This window comes from Miniopterus natalensis, chromosome 4, assembly GCF_054644295.1.
Source record: "Miniopterus natalensis isolate mMinNat1 chromosome 4, mMinNat1.hap1, whole genome shotgun sequence".
In the NCBI taxonomy this organism is placed as follows: domain Eukaryota; kingdom Metazoa; phylum Chordata; class Mammalia; order Chiroptera; family Miniopteridae; genus Miniopterus; species Miniopterus natalensis.
Window position 1 is genome coordinate 58,420,940 of NC_142084.1, and position 20,144 is coordinate 58,441,083.

General features: G+C 39.8%; 1 protein-coding gene across 1 annotated transcript in view; it reads left to right on the top strand.

Annotated features, from left to right (window-relative positions):
* The first annotated feature begins 6,019 nt into the window (after positions 1-6,019).
* PINX1 (PIN2 (TERF1) interacting telomerase inhibitor 1) overlaps positions 6,020-20,144 on the top strand; it is a 75,206-nt gene continuing 61,081 nt past the window's right edge. The window contains exons 1-4 of the mRNA XM_016210302.2: positions 6,020-6,132; positions 13,117-13,226; positions 14,916-15,008; positions 16,510-16,588. Coding sequence (XP_016065788.2) covers positions 6,114-6,132; positions 13,117-13,226; positions 14,916-15,008; positions 16,510-16,588 — 301 coding nt within the window. The 5' untranslated portion in view covers positions 6,020-6,113. The remainder of the gene's footprint in view (positions 6,133-13,116; positions 13,227-14,915; positions 15,009-16,509; positions 16,589-20,144) is intronic.

Here is a 20,144-nt window from a genome sequence, read left to right on the forward strand (position 1 = left end):
CTGGTTCCTGAAAGCCTGGGGCAGGAGAGCTAATCAAGAAATCAGGGGCCAGAAAACGAAAGAAAGTCAAACCAGAATCAAGAAGTGGGAGCTTGGAGACCTCTAAAAGGCATAAGTTCCGATGCAGAAGCTAGAAAGTCAGAGAGAATCAAAGCTGAGGGGAGCCTGAAGTAACATGGAGTTGCTGCAAACAGGCAGCACATGTGAGGAGCAAGGTTGTCTACAGGGGACCCCCAACCACAGTCAGCTGGTTTCCCATTCATACGTTTCTGCCTCATGAGCATGCTAAAGCGTCAAGTGTTTTCCAAAGTGTTGACAGATGTCTGTCATCTGTGCCTATCGCAGGTTCCCAGCATGCCTTGGGTTGAGTGGATGAGATGGAGCTAAGCTTCCAGGCCAGATACTTATGTCTGCTCCACACATAGACCATACTTTTAAAAGGAGCATGTGTGCCCCTTTCACATATTAATAAATAGAATATATGTTTTAACTATTCTAATATAATAAAGGAGTAACATGTTATTATGATTTTAACGTTCTGATAATATAGAAAAATATGCTGTACTAAATAAAGTCTTTTGTAATTCTTTTACCCAATCCACTGAAAATGCCAGTATTAACAGTTTGTAATATAGTCGCCCCCAATTTTTCCATGCATATGCTAACCGTATATGTTATGTATATGTAAACTATTACATATACTTTTTATTTTTGAAAGTGGGATTTTAAAACTGGGGCACCTACAGTTTTGCAAATGGTATTATTCATTTAACAATATCCCTCATAACGGTTTTTTAAAGGGACTAAATATGAATGAATTCTGTGTAAGTCAAAGCTGTCCTAAAGAACTTACAGAGGTTTCCTTAAAACATCCCCTGATGTGAGTATTTGGGCTCCATGACCAGGGCCTCCTCTTCACTACCTTCTCAATCAGCAATGACCCCAGCTAGTGGCTTACTGGTCTACAATTCCAAGAGGTTTGATGTCTGAAGCAGTCTCCCCAGGAAGCTCTCTTGTCTGTTACCTACACTGAGATCACTCCTGGAAGATCAAGGTGGTGGCCATCAGGCAGTTAAAAAACAAAACTGTGTGCGCTCAAATATCGACAGCCACTTTTGAGTTCCTTCTCCATGCCAGGCATTGTCCTAAAATACATTAGGGCTTCATCTAGAATGTTCATTAGATGGCTCCATTTAACCAGCTCCACGACCCTTTGAGGCAGGTACCATCGTTACCCTTGCCAGACAGATGTGGAAGGTGAGGCATAGAATGTTTAGTAGGTTGCCTGATGTCAACAACTGGTAAGTGGCAGAAGATGAAAGAGGGACATGAATTAAGGATGGGGCAGATTCAGCCCAAGAGCTGTCCGTATTCCTGGGACAAACAGGAGTGGCCCCTCGATGTGTTACAGCACTGTGGCCATTACACTATGCGTCCCTGTACGTTTCTACTTAATCCTCACAGCAACCCCTTGGGACAGTGGAAAGGAGTCAGAGAGGGGACATAACCTGCAGGTGTCAGAGCCAGATTTGAGCCCTCTCACTTTGGAGCTCACTCTGTTGATTACTGCACCAGGGAAAATAACCATAGGGAGAAGAGACTACATCAACAGAGCTCCGCGGGCTGTGGGCTGCTCACCTAGAGAGCAGCAGGAGCAGGAAAGATTCTAGAAGGGGTCAGGAAGAGCCAACAGTGAAGCTTGGGAAACTTCCACAGGTGATTCCAGAAAGTCCACTCATAACCTCCAAGGTAGAGTTCCTTCCTGACATGATGCTTTCCCACTCTCAGGACAGGGGTCCTCAGCCAGCAGCTCAGGTCTGGAAACCCTCCCCTTGGAAGGCTAAGTCAGCCCCCACCTGGTCCTCCTTTCGTCACCCCGACTTGCACCCTGTTTTTGTCCGTTCCCTTTGCAGTCACCTCCCTGTCCCCATCTTCCTCTACCCTCCCCTTTACCACCTGCTGCCCCCAAAACATCTCAAGATAGAAGCAACTAAAGTTTCACCACCTTGCTCAAAACCTAAAGAGGCTAATAGTCTAAGACTAAAGAAAAACATTTTAAGGCAGAGTAGAAATCACTTTTTTTTTCCCTTTGATGTCATTCTGTGTATTAGATCTCTAGACGTGATTTTCCATTGTAGAGCTTGACAGATTTTGTGAAAGCTGAAGCTTGAAGTCATACCTTCTGGATAGGCAGTGTAAACAGGAGGAATCTCAGGCCAGGCCTGCTGCAGGGAAGCCAGAAGGCATTTCTGGACTGGGGTCAACAGAGAGCCTCACTTCATACTGCTCTTGGCTAGGTTTTGTCTTCCCATTGAAGCTTCTATAATATAAAAAGCAAGGACAAGAAAAAATATTAAAGAGGCCTAGAAGAGAAGAGTCCTAAGTAGTATTAACGGGGTATGTCAACTTGAAAAAAGAGTATCACTGAAAGTTCTCCTGACTCAGAGACATAAGCAGCAGAAACCGGGTCAAGTTTAAAGCAGATTGCAGAGGAAACAACCTAGCAAATTCGGATACTTTCCCCCCAGGGACTGGGTAGATAAATCTGAGCAAAGCATCTGATCAGGCATCCATTTCCAGCATATTTCATCTCAGAGTGGGCAGGCCCTTCTCAGTGTGTGTCCCCCTCCTGGGGCCTGACAAAGGCTTCCGCAGGGAATGCTGAGTGATGAGTCTTCCATTCTTTGGGTAACAGCAACTACATTGGCACGTTTGGGGAGTTTATGATAGGCACAGTTCCCCTGAGAACCAACAAAAGCAGACTCCAAGGGTCATGACTGTTTTCCTCAGGCAAATTAGAGAAATATCTGCAAAGGTTGATGGGGAAGGGTGGAACAGAGGCCAACAGCAAACAGCCATGGCAGAATTAGCTTTAAATAAATGAGAAAGCAAAGCTTTCCCTTCCCTTCTGTCTGCTTCCAGGCTCCCCTCTCCCAACCACCACACTACAAATGGTTCTACCAAAATTCAAAATGCTCTTTGAAATATTTACGGTTGTTTTTGGTGGTGGTGCTGGTGGGGTTTTGTTTGTTTGTTTGTTTGTTTAATTTTCTACTTTATGTCCTTTCAGGTTTATCTGTCTTCACTAGTGAAAAATTGATTTGAAGGTGAAATCTGGTTTGTTGGCTTAAAACTTTCATGTTTCTAACTTGCGAGTTACTGTATAGGACAATTTTACTTTTTAAAGACTTGACTTTTGTAGGTATACACAGCTGGTACACAAGTTGTAGAAAACTGGAAACATTCAGAAAGTATTAGGAACATCTGCTTCTGGCCATGATGGAATAATGAATTGGATTTACCCATCCATCTTAAACAACTATGAAACTGGACAAAATATACAAAACATTGACGGTCAGACATTTAGTAGTAGGCAGTGAAGAGCTGTGACCCCTGAGAGATGGGATGTAAATGAGATGAACTCTTACTCTCCTTTCCTTCCTGGAGAGGGTTTCCAGGTGGCAGCACTGGGAGGAGGATTCTGAACAGAGCCTAGAGGTCTCCATGGACTGAGGAGACAAAAATCAAGGTAGCTAGGACCTGTAGGGCTGTGAGTCAGGGAGAAGAGAACCATAGGGAGGGAGTCCTCCACATACTTGCAGAGGGTCCCCTCCGGTTTTCCAGGGATTGCTGAGCAAGGGACACATGTACAGAAACTGCTGGGAAAGAACCACTGAGAGAAAGGAAGATCCCCAAGCTTACATGCAGGGCCAAGAGTAACTGTGTCCCCTGAGCAGAAAGAACTCCGAACACATGGAGCATCAAATCAAATCCCCAGACGAGGGCTGCCTCAGTAGTGGGGGCAGATTATACCTAAACTAAAAGACTGTTGGGGACTCACCTAACAAAGCTTAAAAGAAACTCTCGAAAAGATCTATTGTTCCCAAGGGACTTAATTGGATCCCAGAGCAAAGTGTTTAAAAGAGTAAAAAAGCCTCCAGCACCCAACAGTGTAACATAGAACGCCTGGCATGGCATAAACTTACCAGGCATGTAAGGAAGCAGGAACATATGAACCATAATCAGGAGAAACATTTTAAAGTAGTAGGAAGATTAAAAAATAACCATAACCTTACCAACCAGAAATGACCTGAGTTAATGATTCAGGTATTGCCTTTTAGACTTTTATTCAATACATTGTTTTAAAAATTACATTAATTATGGATGATCAAACGTAGGCAAAACTTGGTATTCTGATTTTCTGCCTTTACAATCTTAAGCACTTTCCTATGTGTTTTATTCCACCTATTTTTGGTTTTAAGAACCTACGCTTACTTGAGTTACCTCAAATAATAGGAAGTATATTATAAGGAGACCACTAGGTAATAAGGTAATAGGAATCTCAGCTAAGCCCAGGGGGGAAAGAAAAACAAATGATTGGAACTTGTAGGAGGTGAGGGATTGAGATTGCCGTCAGGATCAGAAAGCAAGCTCGTTTAGACCCAGAGCAGCTCCAGGGCCTCAGCAGGAGCTGTGAATATTCCCCCCAGTGCCCCACCTTAATTAGACTCACATCCTTTGTAGCCTCCGACTGAACATTTACAGGAAAGAAAGCTCGCCCAGTCTCAAGATATAACCATTCCTTGCCATCCACTGTCACACTCAATACCTTGGTTTAGTTCTGGCCATCTATCACTTGGACCATGGCAACAGTGTTGTAAACTTCTGCCTCAATCCTTCTGACCATCCTAGAGAAAAAATTATCTTCCCGAAATTATAAACCAACATATGTGGTGCTTGAAAAAATGCTCACTTCCTGATCAGTTCACAATCGTCCACTCTATGTAACTACCTTTCATTTTCTCTGTTCTAATCAAACAGATCAGCCAGTCATCCTAAAACGAGGATGATCCTGCCTTCCTAATTCTGGGCAAGTCCAACCCTCTGCTTTAATCCTGTTCCCTCTGTCACAGCTTACCTGCTCCCTGCTTTGGCTGGGAAAATGCCATTGATTTTTGCATCACCTCATTCCCCTCAGCTCCTGGGTACTCACCAATAGCAGCAACTATTCTTTTGTGATTCTTTTCTCTGATTTTTATAGAACCAGGGAAGTTTACCTTGTTTGTCTAGACTCCTAGTTAAAGGGTGAGTTCATCTAGGACAGTAACCTAATCCTTTGCAGAGCCTCTCTTGCACCCGGCTGCTCTCTTTATGTTCTAGGAAGGGAAGGCTTCTGTCTGTACTGTCACTCAAAGTTTACTTGAGCGTCACCTGACGGTCTGTCTGAGATTCTCACTGCCAGGATCTCACGCTAATGCTTCTGGAGACAGAGGCACTTTAGTTAAAATTCACAAAGGATGTGGCTGGTATGGATACAGACAGGAATGTGATAAAAGCAAAGTTCCAGAGTGCACATTGCAATGGAGAAAACCCCCCCACAACTTTGTCTTATTGAAGGCATCGTATTATTTAAAGATAGAGAACATTTTCCCCACATTTAGTTATTTGCTTAACTTGGGCTTCTCTCTCTCTCTTTTTCTCTCTCTCACCTTCCCCTCCAGGCGACTTTCTCAAACCCCATGCCCACACAGTTTTAAATAACGCTGAGGGTACTGAGGACTATTATTTACACATTTCTTTTCGGCATTAGATTGACAGCTGCTTGAGGGCACAGTTCATTTCTTATTTCCAGAAGGCACCACGCTTGACCTTGAGTAATTAATGGTGAGAGCGCTCGCTCTGCGGCAGACGCTCCTATAAAGGCTTGACGTATGTCCAGGAACTGCTTGTTCAAGCGAAGGAGTCGGTGCTCCAGTCTACACCTCCGTTAGATCCGGAGACCTCCGACCTCTCCCCACCCGGGGTCCGCACTCTCCCAGCGGCCCCCCCCGCCCCGCCCCGCCCTGCAGCCCCGCCCCGCCCTGCAGCCCCGCCCCGCCCCGCCCTGCAGCCCCGCCCCGCCCTGCAGCCCCGCCCCCGCTCAAACCGCGCCCCGCCCACTCATTACGCGCCGTCAAGAAGCGGGTCGCGCCGGTGACGTCACCAGCGCGCGCCCTCGCCGCTGCGGTCCTCCAGACACGTGAGTCCGGAGGTCCCAACTTCTCCGCTAGCCGTCTGCCCGGTACCTCCGGTTGCTCGGATCCCGAGGCCTACGGCGTCACAGGCTCTGCGACATGTCGATGCTGGCTGAGCGTGAGTGTTGGGAGCGGAGGCCCGACTAGGGCGCCAGGGTGAAGGCTCCGGGTGACGCGCCGGAACCGGACCCAGTAGCAGGGGGTGCGGGTCACTGGCGCTCAATGAGGTGGAGGATGCCGGGGCCCGAGCACTGGGAAGCCCGGGTCGGTTTGCCCTGCCTGCCGCGGAGATTTCCCAGCCCAGGCTCTCCCCCAAAGTTAGCTACCCGTCTGCTAGTGAAAGAGCCCGCGAGGGTCCCGTTCAGAGCTGGGCACGCGCGCGGTGGGTGTGAATGAGAATCAGGACACCGAACTGGTTCTTTTCACTGCCCTGAGCCTCAGCTTCCTCGGGTTAGAAAGAGGAGGCTAGGCCGGCAGAATCTCCTCAGGCATTGGCATCCCATTCTGGAAGATGTATTGAACCCAGAAATTTAAAAGCAAAGGGATTAGAAGTATCAAAGACGTCAAGTATCCCTTTTTAGGGGGTGCAGGGCTAAGTAAGACTGGCAGCTTTGACTTTGTTGTAATTAGCACTCTTCCATGACAGGAGTGTTAGCCGAGATGCCTCATCCTGCCTCAGTTTGCCTTTGACATTTACCGTCATTTTGTGAAATTCATGAATAGATGTGTAACTTCGGAATGGTACCTGTAGCTAAGGTGGCCTGCCACCAGAGAGCAGTCGTGCTTTGGTAGTAACTTTGGAAGTGTATAGTGAGCAATGAATAGAAGCAGCTTATTTAATAGACCAATAGCAACGACCCCGGGATTTTGTGAAGTAAATGCTGTCAGCATCCTATCTAAGGGGATGGAGGAATGTGAGCACAAAACGAAATGGGTTAGGCTCCACTCCAGCTTACAGGAGCAGGAATTAAGGTTCAGAGAAAAATAATTCACCCCAAGTCATTGAGCTAGAAATTAACAAAATTGACCTAGTTATCTCTGTATCTTTACATTCTTGCTACTAGGACTAGCAGTTTTCTGTTTTTAAATAGGGACTCATCGTGTTGAATATGTTTTAGATGGTGACCTTAGAGTCTAGATAGATCTCTGAGGTCTCTTCTGGTTTTAATATTCTTTGATATGTGCTTAATTCAGTACGCACTGGGGAACATTGGCCCTGGCTCTGCTATTCATTTATATCTCTTTCTGTGATTAGGTTCTGTGGGGCTTTTAAAAACTTCATTTATTATCTTCATCACTAGGTTGGTTTAAAAAATCAAAGAGATGGTGAATGTGAAAATAGTCAAAAGTATGAAGTGGTATACTGGTGTAAAGTCTATTGTGGACATCAGTAATTAAAATTGCATGATTTTAGGGGAATATTTTCAGTTCCCTCTGCACCATGACTCCAAATTTTCAAATCTTTGTCATGATAATATGTTGTCTTTTTAAAATTTTTGCTAAATTATTTTTTTAAATTATACAGGTTTTAAGTGTACAATTCTACGATACATCATCTATATATCGTATTGTGAGTTCACTGCCCAAAGTCAAGTCTCCTTCTGTCACCATTATCCCCCCTTTACCTTCTACCTCCCCTGACCTCCCTTTCCCTCTGGCAATCACCATACTGTTGTCTGTGTCTATGAATTTTTGTTTGTTTGTTTTTTGGCTTAATCCCTTCACCTTTTTCACCCAGCCCCACAATCTCTCTCCCCTCTGACAGCTTTCAGTCTGTCCTCTGTATTTATGAGTCTGTTTCTGTTTTGTTTTTTAGTTTATTTTGTTCCTTAGATTCCACATATAAGTGAAATCACATGGTATTTGTCTTTCTCTGAATGGCTTATTTCACTTAACATAATACTCTTCAGGTCCATTCATGTTGTCACAAAAGGTAAGATTTCCTTCTTTTTTATGGCCTAGTAGTATTCCGTTGTATAAATATAGTACAGCTTTTTTATCTACTCGTCTACTAGAGGACACTTGGGCTGCTTCCAAATCTTGGCTATTGTAAATAATGCTGCAGTGAACATAAGGGTGCATATATTTTTTCAAATTAGTGTTTTTAGTGTCTTGAGATATATTCCCAGAAGTGAATCACTGCTCTGGATCATAAAGCAGTTCCATTTTTAATTTTTTGAAGAAACACCATACTGCTTTCCACAATGGCTTCACCAGTCTGCATTCCTACCAATAGTATATGAGGGTTCCCTTTTCTCCACATCCTTGCCAACACTCGTTTGTTGATTTATTGATGACAGTCATTCTGACAACTGCGAGGTGATATCTCATAGTGGTTTTAATTTGCATTTCTCTGATGATTAGTGATGGTGAGCATCTTTTCATATATCTGTGGATCATCTGTATGTCCTCTTTGGAGAAGTGTCTAGTCAGGTCCATTGCCCATTTTTAATTGGATTATTTGGTTTTTTTGCTGTTGAGTTTTTTAAGTTCTTTATAAATTTTGAATATTAACCCCTTATCAGATGTATCATACAGTTCTCAAGATTACTGTGGTTATTTATGATCTTTTGTGGTTCCATATAAATTTTTGGAATATTTGTTCTAGTTTTGTGATATACTCCATTTGTATCTTGATAGGAATTACATTGAATCTGTAGATTGCTTGAGGTAGTATGGACATTTTAATGATGTTAATTCTTCCAATCCATGAGCAGGTGTTCATTCTTCCAATACATGGTATATGCTTCCACTTATTTGTATCTTCTTCAGTTTTTTTCTTCAGTGTTTTACAACTTTTCAGGTACAGGTTTTTTATATCTTTGGTTAAATTTATTCCTAGGTATTTTATTAAATTTTTGATGCAATTATAAATGGTATTGTCTCCCTTTCTAATAGTTCATTATTATATATAAAAATGCAGTAGATTTCTGGATATTTATTTTGTATCCTGCTACTTTACTGAATTCATTTATCAGTTCTAGTAGTTTTTTGGTGGAATCTTTAGGGTTCTCTATGTAGTATCATATCATCTACAAATAATGACAGTTTTTCTTCTTCCTTTCCAATTTGGATGCCTTTTATTTATTCTTCTTATATGATAGCTATGGATAGGATTTCCAGTACTATGTTGAATAAAGTGAATACAGACATCCCTGTCTTGCTTCTGATCTTAAGGGAAACACTTTTAGTTTTTGCCAGTTGAATATGATGTTGGCTGTGGGTTTGTTGTATATGGCCTTTATTATGTTGAGATACGTTTCCTCTATTCCCACTTTGCTGAGAATCTTTATTATAAATGGGTGCTGGATTTTGTCAAATGAGTGCTGAATTTTTTCTGCATCTGTTGATATGATTATGTGATTCTTACCCTTTTTTTTCATGTGATATATCACATTTATTGATTTTTGGATATTGTACCAACCTTGCATCCCCAGAATAAATCCCATTTGATCATGGCATATGATCTTTTTAAAGTATTGCTGGATCCAATTTGATGATATTTTCTTGAGAATTTTTGCATCTATGTTCATCAGGGATAGTAGCCTATAATTTCTTTCCTTGTAGTGTCTCTATCTGGTTTTGGAATTAGGACTATGCTGGCCTCGTAAAATGTGCTTGGGAGTCTTCCCTTCTCTTGAATTTTTGGAATAGTTTGAAAGGATAGGTGTTATTTCTTCTTTGAGTATTTGGTAAAGTTCACCTGTGAAGCCATCTGGTCCAGGACTTTTGTTTGTTGGGAGTGTTTTGATTACTGTTTCAATTTCATTAGTTGTAATCAGTCTATTCAGATTTTCTGATTTGTCATGATTTAGTTTTGGAAGATTATATGTTTTCAGGAATTTATCCCTTTTGTCCATATTGTCCAATTTGTTGTCATATAGTTCATAATATTTTCTTACGACCCTTTGTATTTCTTTGGTGTCAGTTGTTACTTCTCTTTCATTTCTGATTTTATTTATTTATTTATCTCTTTTTTTCTTGATGGGTCTGATTAAAGGTTGGTCAGTCTTATTTATCTTTTCAAAGAAACAGCGTTTGGTTTTATTAATCTTTTGTATTGTTTTTTTCAGTCTCTATGTCATTTATTTTCATGCTAATCTTTATTATTTCCTTCCTTGTACTCACTTTGGGCTTCATTTGTTGCTCTTTTTCTAGTTCCTTTAGGTGTAAAGTTAGATTGTTTATTTGAGATTTTTCTTACTTCTTGAAGTAGGCCTGTATTGCTATGAATTTCCCTTTTAGGACTGCTTTCTCTGTGTCCCATAGATTTTAGGTTGTTGTGTGTTCATTTTCATTTGTCTTAAGGTAACTTTTGATTTCTTCCTTGATGTCATTGTTGACCCATTCATTGTTTAGTAACATGTTGTTTAGCCTCCATGTGTTTGTGTGTTGTTCATTTTTTTTCTTGTGATTGATTTGTAGTTTCATACCATTGTGCTTGGAGAAGATGCTTGATACAATCTCAGTCTTCTTAAATTTATTGAGACTTGTTTTGTGTCCTAACATGTGGTCTATCCAAAAAAATGTACTATGTGCACTTGAAAAGAATATAATCTGCTGCTTTGGAGTGAAATGTTCTGAAGATATCAATTAAATCCATCTAATTTAAGACACTCGGTGTCCAGGGTTTTTCTGGGGGCTGGTCACATAGGCAGCCTGTGTCCGGCATGTACCAAAATTCCAGACTCCCTGAAGGAAAACAGGTATTCGGCATAAACCATATGATTTGTGTAAACAGTTAGGCATAATGAACCACTCTTATCATTTCTGAGACCAGTAGGAAGCCTCCTGAACCCGAGTACCCAGCCAAGGGCCAGCCTTGTAAGCAAGACTGTAAGATAGCTAGCAGTCAGGCCTGCTAGATTAACTCTTTTCTGCACACAGGTATTAACAAAACTGCCATTTAAGCATAGAACAGGCTGTGGAATAGGAATAACAAAGCACATGGAATAGTGGATCCAGTCTGAACAGACCAGATTTCTTGCCAGGATTCCCAAAACCTGGAAACTTCTACAACTCTAGACCCAGAAAGTGTTCCAGGGAAGTAGAGTTCTGGTCAAATAAGTTTGAGAAATGTGGTGTGCTTGCTCTGCCCTCCTCTGAGAGGATCTACACATTTGCATATTAGAAGTATGAGAAAGTCTCTAATATGGAACACTTAAATTTTGTTTAACTCAGTGTTACTCTTCTTAAATTTAGTGGGAAGCCCCTCCCCCCTTACATCCTCGTTTGGGAAACACTACCCTACCCCATTGGTTGAGGATACCTGCCATTTCCCTGGGAAAGAGAACGGACCTCTGCTAGCCATCCAATCTCTTGTGTGAGCATTATATGTCACATATATGTATGTGACATAAACTGTATGCAGTTCTTATTGCAGAGTGTGGGCTCAGTCATTTTCAAAACTCTCTCCTTTGTACAAGCCCTAGTCAGAGATCCTGCTGAACACTGTGTGTAGAGGCATGAACTCTACAGAGAGAACATTGGTTAACAAGGTTCGTCTCTGGTATGTTGTTCATTAGTAGAGGCAATGTTATGCTGAATATTTACTAAGAAAAGTAAAATGGTAACTTAGTCATGTGTAGCATTTTTGGGTTACCACTTTCCTGGAAAACACTATATATTTGAGCACAACTTGTGTTGCTTTCTAAGTAGCCTTTCTCTGCATACTTGTAAAAGGTTTACTTATTTTTGCTAGGGTGTGTATAGCTTTGGGTCTCTGTGTTGATTTTACATGCATTACAGTGAGCCTCTCTGACTGGAGGTTGTGTTATTTTTTTTTAAATTCTGTTATGAGACTGCCAAAGCATAAGGTTGCTGTTGATAGTGAGGTTCTGGGCGTCAACTGGTGTAGTAGGTGAATGATAATGACCCTTGACCTCCAGATTTCTCACTTAGCCCCAACTTACTTTTGGGTTTCATATTCTTGTTCTGTGAACTTTTGAGGTTCTATATCTCTGGCACAATTTTCCTTAAAACTACAGTGATAAATTTGAGTTTCTAATGGTCAGTTATTTATATACATTAAAAAAACAAAAAAACTTACTTTGAAGAGGCTCAAAGCAGTCCCTTAATTCAGTTATGGTCCTTGCTTCCTTTCCCTTTTCGTGTCCCCTCCCTCCCTCCCTCCCTCCCTCCCTCCCTCCCTCCCTCCCTCCCTTCCTTCCTTCTCATTCATTTGCACATTCATTCACATATTTATTAAGTGTCTACTATGGGCTTTGCTTTTTACTTCTTGTAGTAAATCATAAGAAAGAATAAGACACAAATGTGAGCCGTAGGAGATTATGGTCTAACAGGAAACATAAGAGATGGACAAAAAACAATCACAATACAGAAAAATGTTAATTAAATGCCAAAAAAGAAGCAAATAATTTATTCTGGAAATTTATAGAAGGAGTCATATGACTTTAGGGCATTTCAGTGAGAAGAGAAGATATTGTTAGTATTTGTAGATCACGTGTGTGGAGGGCACGGTTTACTCTCTCCCCAGGATCATAATGACTGCTGTATATTGTGGACGAAGAATATAAGCTTTGTCATCAGGAGGACCCCGCTTGTATAGAGGCTCTGGATTTTGCTTAGGGACATTAGGCAGGCACACTTCTGTCTCTAAGCCTCAGATTTTCTCATCTGAAAAGTGGAGGGAGATAAGAATATCTACCTTCCTTGGGTTACTGTGAAAATTGAATCTAATAATGTGTGGGTAGCATTTGGCACATAATGTATGGCCACAAAAGCTGTAATGACTGCCCTGCTGCTGCTGTGCCCCTGCTGCCGGTGTTAACAGGCGCTTTCATAAGCTGCTGCCTTCAGCTGACTGCGAAGGCCCAACTGATAGTGCACCTAGGCATTTCAGTTTGTCACCTTTGGAGAGAATATCTTTATTTTTGTCTTAGAAGGTCAGTTTGCATGTTGAGAATACATAGTTATTGGGGAAACCAGGGTAAATGATCCAATCTGATGCTGAATCTGGTACCTGTATCTAATAAAACATAATATATGTCATATTTTATGCAGGTATGTGTGTATGCATTAGGTATGTGTGTATCTGTGCAGTATTTTCCAAGTTGCTAAGGAGATCCTTTGTCATTTGCAGGTCGGCGGAAGCAGAAGTGGGCTGTGGATCCACGAAACACTGCGTGGAGTAATGATGATTCGAAGTTTGGCCAGAGGATGCTGGAGAAGATGGGGTGGTCTAAAGGAAAGGTATTTTGGAGAAGAGCAAAGGAAATCAGAACCATGCAAAGAGATTACAAGTTAGGAGAATGCATCTTTCTTAGGAGGCAGAAAAAATTATGTTTTGGTTCAATAAGTGATTTTGGAGAAATAACTAAACTGTAGTGACCTGTGATTATAAAGTTAGAAATGTGAGCTCTCTTTATCATTTAAACTGCATGATTAGCATCTTTCATTTTTCACACACAGTGCCTTTTAATTAGTTGTACTTGGAATCATACTTAACCATCAGAGTTTTATGTTGCTAAGAGTAATATTTTATTCCCCTTTATAGCTAGACTACACATTTTCTACTGTTCCTCACATTCCTGTTATTCCTCACGCAGATAGAACTTCTACTGATATCTCTACACTTACTGGTTCTTGTCAAGGTCTTTAATGACTTGTTGCCAAATCCAATGGATCCTTCTTTGTCCTCATGTTAATTAATCCCTTAGCAGCACTGGACATAATCGACTACTTTCTTCTTGAAATACCTCTGTCTTGACTTCCTCAGTACTGCTTTCTCTCTTGTCTTTTTCCTTCTACCTCACCAGCCACTCCTAAATTTGTTGCTGGCTCTTTCCCCTCCAGACTTGAGCTTTGGAGCCTCAGGCCCTTTTCTATACTCTGCTCAGGTGAACTCATTTATGCCATACCATGCTTGAATTATCTAAATGTTGAGATTATCTACTTCTGTTTCTTTTCTGTAGCTAGTCCAGATCTGTCCACAGCTCCAGATTTATAAATGAATCAGCCTGCTTGACATTTCCACTGGAGTAGTTGTCTCAAGTTTATCACTTTTATTATAAAACCCTTGATACCCCGGATCTTTTTCTTCTTAACTTTCTCCATTTTTGCGAATGGTACCCTGTCTACCTACTTACTCGTGCCAGAAACCTGGGAGTCATGCTTGGTTCCTGCATCTCTCCCTTTCTGCGCCCCTCTCTCCAGGGCATCGTCCTGGTCCAGCCACCGCCATTGCTTGCTCTGATCACCACAGCAGGCTATCTCCTGCTTCCCTGCCTCCCTTTGTTGCCTCCTCAGGGCCATTTGCCATATGACATCCAGAATGAACTTTTAAAATACAGTACAGAAGTTAGACCATGTTCAGTGGTTTCCCACTGTTTTAAAGACTAAGATCCAAATTTCTACCATAGCTTCCAAGGTCCTGTGAGGTCCAGCCCCTTGATTTCCTCTTTATTCACTGTGCTAAAGCCAGCCTTTAGGTTCTGCAGTACACCGAGCTCTCTGTGTGTTAAGGAGTGTTAATTAACACAGGGGATTTGGAGTCCCTTCTTCCCCTTTCTCAGTGTTGTTTTGTAAATTTAGTTAATGGGCAGAGCCATAGACTCATAAGACCTCCGACGGGCTTCTAATAGTTTTGTGTCAGAACTCTGATTCAGACCATTAGAAAAAGGCATGTTCTCCATAGTGTTTACGTGAGCCTTCAATTAGGTCTCAGGTTGAAGAGTCAGTATTCATTATTGTAAGTGCATTTTTTGTAATACAGACATGTCTTACGAGAACTCATTAGACTGTATTCTCTTTGAGGGCGCAGGTAATGCCTTGCTTCTAGACATTTAGTAATTAATTGAATGATTGATGAGGGAAGATAGAGATAATCATTCTTTATACCTGATAAAAAAAACTGACTCTTTTTGTGTTTAATCTCCACAGGGTTTAGGGGCTCAAGAGCAAGGAGCCACAGATCATATTAAGGTTCAAGTTAAAAACAACCACCTGGGACTTGGAGCTACAATCAATAATGAAGTGAGTGACAGTGTGTGCTGGGGGTTTTCCTTGCATAGACGTTTTTGCAAATATATAAATTTTAAGTCAATCCAGTTGATCAGATTTTAACTATTCCAGTGTGTATCCCCCGTGTTTTGGTTAAGTTTTAGCCCATAGCTGAGCTGGCTCTTTATCATGAGCCCTGTCCTCTTTTTCTTATTGTCTTCATTGGGTCCTTTACTTGCTTATGAGTAAGAGATACAAACTACAAGTAGTTTTATTGCTCAACTTTGCAAAAACTATTCTTTTTATAGAAATACTCATTTCAGGACAGACAAGAATTTTTCTCTTTACCTGTGTTCTAATATTAGCTTATATTATTAAAAGTTGCTGACATTTAGTTTCAGAAAGAAATTAAAAGATTCTTCTGCAAGGAAATGGTGTTCTTTTCCTGTACTGTTGTGTTTCTAACTGTTGGCATACAGCAGTTAAATTTATTCACATTTCCTTTTAAACACTGATACTTTGTAAATATGACACTGTAATTTAAAATTAATGGCCTATCCTACCATGCTTTTCATTTCAGTATTATTTTCTTTAGAAAGCTTTGTTCTTAAATTTTTACAACCAACAGAATCTGGTAGAAAACCTTGAGAATTTCTTTAGGTAAACTGAGTTACTTTGGTTAGTTCAGCAACAACGAGTAGTAGACTAGATCAGCTAAAAATTTCTGGACTAACAACTAAAATTTTAAATTACTAAAGAAGGAGTTTATGTAAGGTTACTTTTGAAGGTAGTTGTTGAGAGGTAGATATACAGATGTACTTAATTTTTTAGGAGAAACATTGCCCAATAAACCTATTTAATGTGCCTTAACCTTAAACAGTCTTAAAATAGTGTGTATGAGGCAAATGCCAACATTGACACCTTGCTTCCCACTGGTTTAGATTGTTTTGGAGATGTTCATTCTCTCTTAAAGCCAAATTCTCTTTGTTATAATGAACTTATCGCCTTACAAATGGATGCTGACTGATTCAAGGAACTTGGAGTTCTTTCTCCTCCCTTCCTCAGTGTTATTTTGTAAAATTGGGGTCCGTGCCAGCAAATAGAATTGGGTAAAATATTTGAAGTTCAAATGAGCAAAGGAGAGAGTCCCCAAGTCCATCACTGCTTTATTCCTTTAACTTACATAATTTTCCCTTAGTGAGAAAAAAAAATTTATTTTGCTTTATTTTAATATTTAGCACACAGGTTGCCTGTTGATTATTTGACTATAAATTGACTATTGATAAATTATCCACACTTGAAATCAGGACTGAAGCTTCCAAGAAGCTCATTTTTAATACCAAAATAAATACATTGCATTTAAAATTTACATTATATTATTTGAATTTATACAATAACATTTTGATGAAACATTTAAAATTTCATGTTAGCCACCAGATTTTCTTGATCCTAAAATATATCTTATCTCAACCAGTCTGTAGGTAAACTACAGACTTGCCTCTAATTGATTTTTTTTTCTTTTTTGTATTTTCAGGACAACTGGATTGCTCATCAGGATGACTTTAACCAGCTTCTGGCTGAACTGAACAATTGCCATGGTCCAGAAACAGCAGGTAGGGGAAATCTTTGCTTTGCTAGCCATTAGATTTATAAAAGACATAATCTCTCATTTTAAAATATTTTATCTGCTATTTTTACTGTAAGCATTACATATCCGAAAGTTAACTGAAACTCTTAGAAGCAGTCTTTTTTGTTTATATTTTAATAGTGCTTTCATTGCATGAACCTTTCTCATTGCATGAAAAAAGCAAACACTTTTTTCTGATTTAAGAGTTTGAGAATGGCAAGATAAATCCATCAGTTTGCAACCTCAAATAACAAAATGAAGAGATCCTTGAGTGTATCTAAAAACATATTTCTAAAATACAAAGCAAGAAATATCAATTGGGACCATAAATTAGCAGCCAGCAAAGGCTTAATAGAAAACCTTTTTTTGCATTTATTCTACTTAATGAAATTGTTTTCCCTTTTAATGTATGTAAGAAATTCAGATTTCTGGCGTATAGTAGAATTTGTTGCAAGGGGCTCGGTACTAGAAATTGTACTTCCAGGCTGTGGGAAGTAGAAATGAAACAGTTGAATATTGGGCTTTCCATGTTAAATTAACAGAAAGAGTACTATTGTGGGAAGGGCATGGATGGGCCAAACTTGTGGGCCTTTGGAATGATTGTAGAATTTAAAGGAAGTTTTTTATCACATGGCTATTTGGAAGGCAAGGATGTAACTTCAGTTAATTCTGCTGGATATTCATTGAAGAATCTAGACTATTCTCCTGCAGACATTTTTTTAATTGTGGTAAAATACACATAACATAAAATTTACCATCTTAACCATTTTTAAGTGTACAGTTCAGTGACATTAAGTACATTCACATTGTTGTGCTACTATCATCACCATCCATCCATCCACAGAACTCTTCATCTTGTAAAACTGAAACTGCCCCCATTTAACATTAACTGCCCATTCCTCCCTCCCTCCAGCCCTTGGCAGCCACCACTCTACTTTCTGTCTCTGTGAATTTGACTAGTCTAGGTACTTCATGTAAGTGGAATCATAGTGTGTGTCCTTTTGTGTCTGGATTATTTTTACTTAACATAATATCTTCCATGTTGTAGTATCTGATGTACCATTCCCTTCCTTTTAAGGCTGAATAATGTTCCATTTTATGTACTTACCCCATTCTGTTTATCCATTCGTTCATCAATGGACACGTCTTCTTGGCTCTTGTGAATAATGCTACAAACATGGGAATGTAAATGTCTCTTCAAGTTCCTGTTTTCAGTTCTTTTGGGTATATACTTAGAAGTGGAATTGCTGGATCATACAATAGTTCTGTGTTTAAATTTTTGAGGAACTGCCATGTTTTCCATAGTGGCTGTACCATTTTACATTCCCATCAACAGTGCATATGGGTTCCAATTTCCCCACATCCTCACCAACACTTGTTATTTTCCGGGGGTTGTTTTGGTGGCCATCCTACCTGGTATGATACCTCATTATGCTTTTGATTTGCATTTTCCCAGTGATTATTCAGCTTGAGCACCTTTCATGTACTGTTGGCCATTCATGTGTCTTCTTTGGAGAAATGTCTTTTTGAGTCTTTTGCCCATTTTTGAATCAGGTATTTTGTTTTGCTTTGTTTCTTGAGTTATATTCTGCAAACATTTATATAAGGAATTTCTATTCCCTGTACACAGTGTTTGGCATGTAGTGAAGTCAAAGGGTGTTTGTTAAGTTGAAGGAGAAAGAACTTTGTGGAATAAAATTTAAAATTTAGGCTTGAATTCAGCAAACATTTATTGAGCTTTGTGCTGGATATGAAGTTAGACTTGAGGATATGCAGATGTATGAGACATAATCCCTGCTTGGAAAGTAGCTAGTAGGATATACAAGTAATTGGTAAAATTACAGCATGCATCTAAGCATGTGGGAAGATATATTGCAGTGCTATGGATGGGTGCAAGCCCAAAAGCATCAAGGGAGAGGTACTCTGTACTTTTGCTTATCAGTTTGGACTTCTTGTTGGAATCTATAACTTGGACAATTTTCCTTATCCATGGCATAACTATTAGAACTATCCTATGTGTGGTCCTACATAAAAGATGGTAATTTGTTAGCCAAAGGAAAATGTTTTGTGAAAACTGACTGGACTGATATTAGGAAATGCAGGATCTATGCAGCAGTAAAATTCAAGGACATTAGCCCTTACTAATTATAAACAAAAAATCTTTATATTTAGGATCACATTTGAAACCAGTAGAAATATAGGTTTATATTTTCTATTCGATCTGGCAAATTTTTCTCAGCATGCTTCTGAGATTTATCCCTGATGTATTACTGAAGTGCAGTCAGTGAAATGCTTAATGTGACCCAGGGAACTCTATTATTTGTCAGGAAGGTAGTAACTTGCATGACAGATTCCAAGCAGTGGTGCCTTGTTCTTGGGCAGCCCTTCCACAGGTTCATCTGTGCAGGCTGATTCTTTCTTTTCTGCATAAGACTTAGAAGTAAGTATCTTGAGACATTGGCAGAATAGTTACCAATCTGTAGATTAAGTTCCACCTCAAGACCACTAGAGGGTGCTGGTAGCCCTGTGATAGCTGGGCTATGCGCTCCTGCAGTTGGTGATAGCGATCCTGCAGTTGGTGGCCTGCTTCCTATCTTGTTCAGTACTGTCTGAACCAGGCCTTGCTAAGTGCCAGTACCAGTACTGAAAAGCCTTTAGGATATTCCTTTAAGGGAAAACCTATCAAAGACATGGACCTGGAGAGCTAATAGATTTTTTTGCTGCCATGTCATCTATGGTAAATACAGTATCTTTACCCAAGTGAATTTTTGGTCACAGTAAAGCTGAAATTATTGCATTAAAGCTGAAAAGTGGATGACACAATATAACCCAATAACATATTTTTTGCTATAATAATATTTTTACTTTCTTAAGATTACTTACCAAATTCACACAAATTACCTTTTAATTAAACAGATTGCATACTGGACCATATGAAGAGGACTCTTCCTAGAATCTTGCAAAGATTCTAGAAATAACCCTTATCTCTTATGGGACAGAAAGATCAGTATATTCTTTAAATTTTAATTTTTTAAAAATTGTCTTGTCTTATTAGTTACTCTCTATCAGACTCAACTTATCTTTTTGGTGGACTTAATCTCATGGTTTTAGGAAATGTTAGTTACTTCCACCAGATATTTTGTTCCTTATGATTTTAAAGTGGGGTGCTGATGACCTGTCATCCACAGAGGTGTAGTTTAGGATAGGGATCTTCAAATGTTTTGCTCACATATCCTCTAAGGGAATTTCAAAATGCTGTATACCTTATTTCACATTTTTATATCAACATCTATTATGCTTTTAATCATAGCTTTAAATAGTTGCAAAGTACTATAATTTCTGGCCTATTAGGAAATACTGGCATTTTAAAATAAAACCATTATGTTAATCCCGAATGTATTCAGTAGATAGATACCAGAGCAATTTGATACCCATTGTCATCTGTTTAGAAATATGCAAACAAGTCCTTAATAGTCAGGAATATTATATTCCTAGTTCCTTTTCCTGTGAAATAATATTTCTATTGCATGTACCCCATAGTA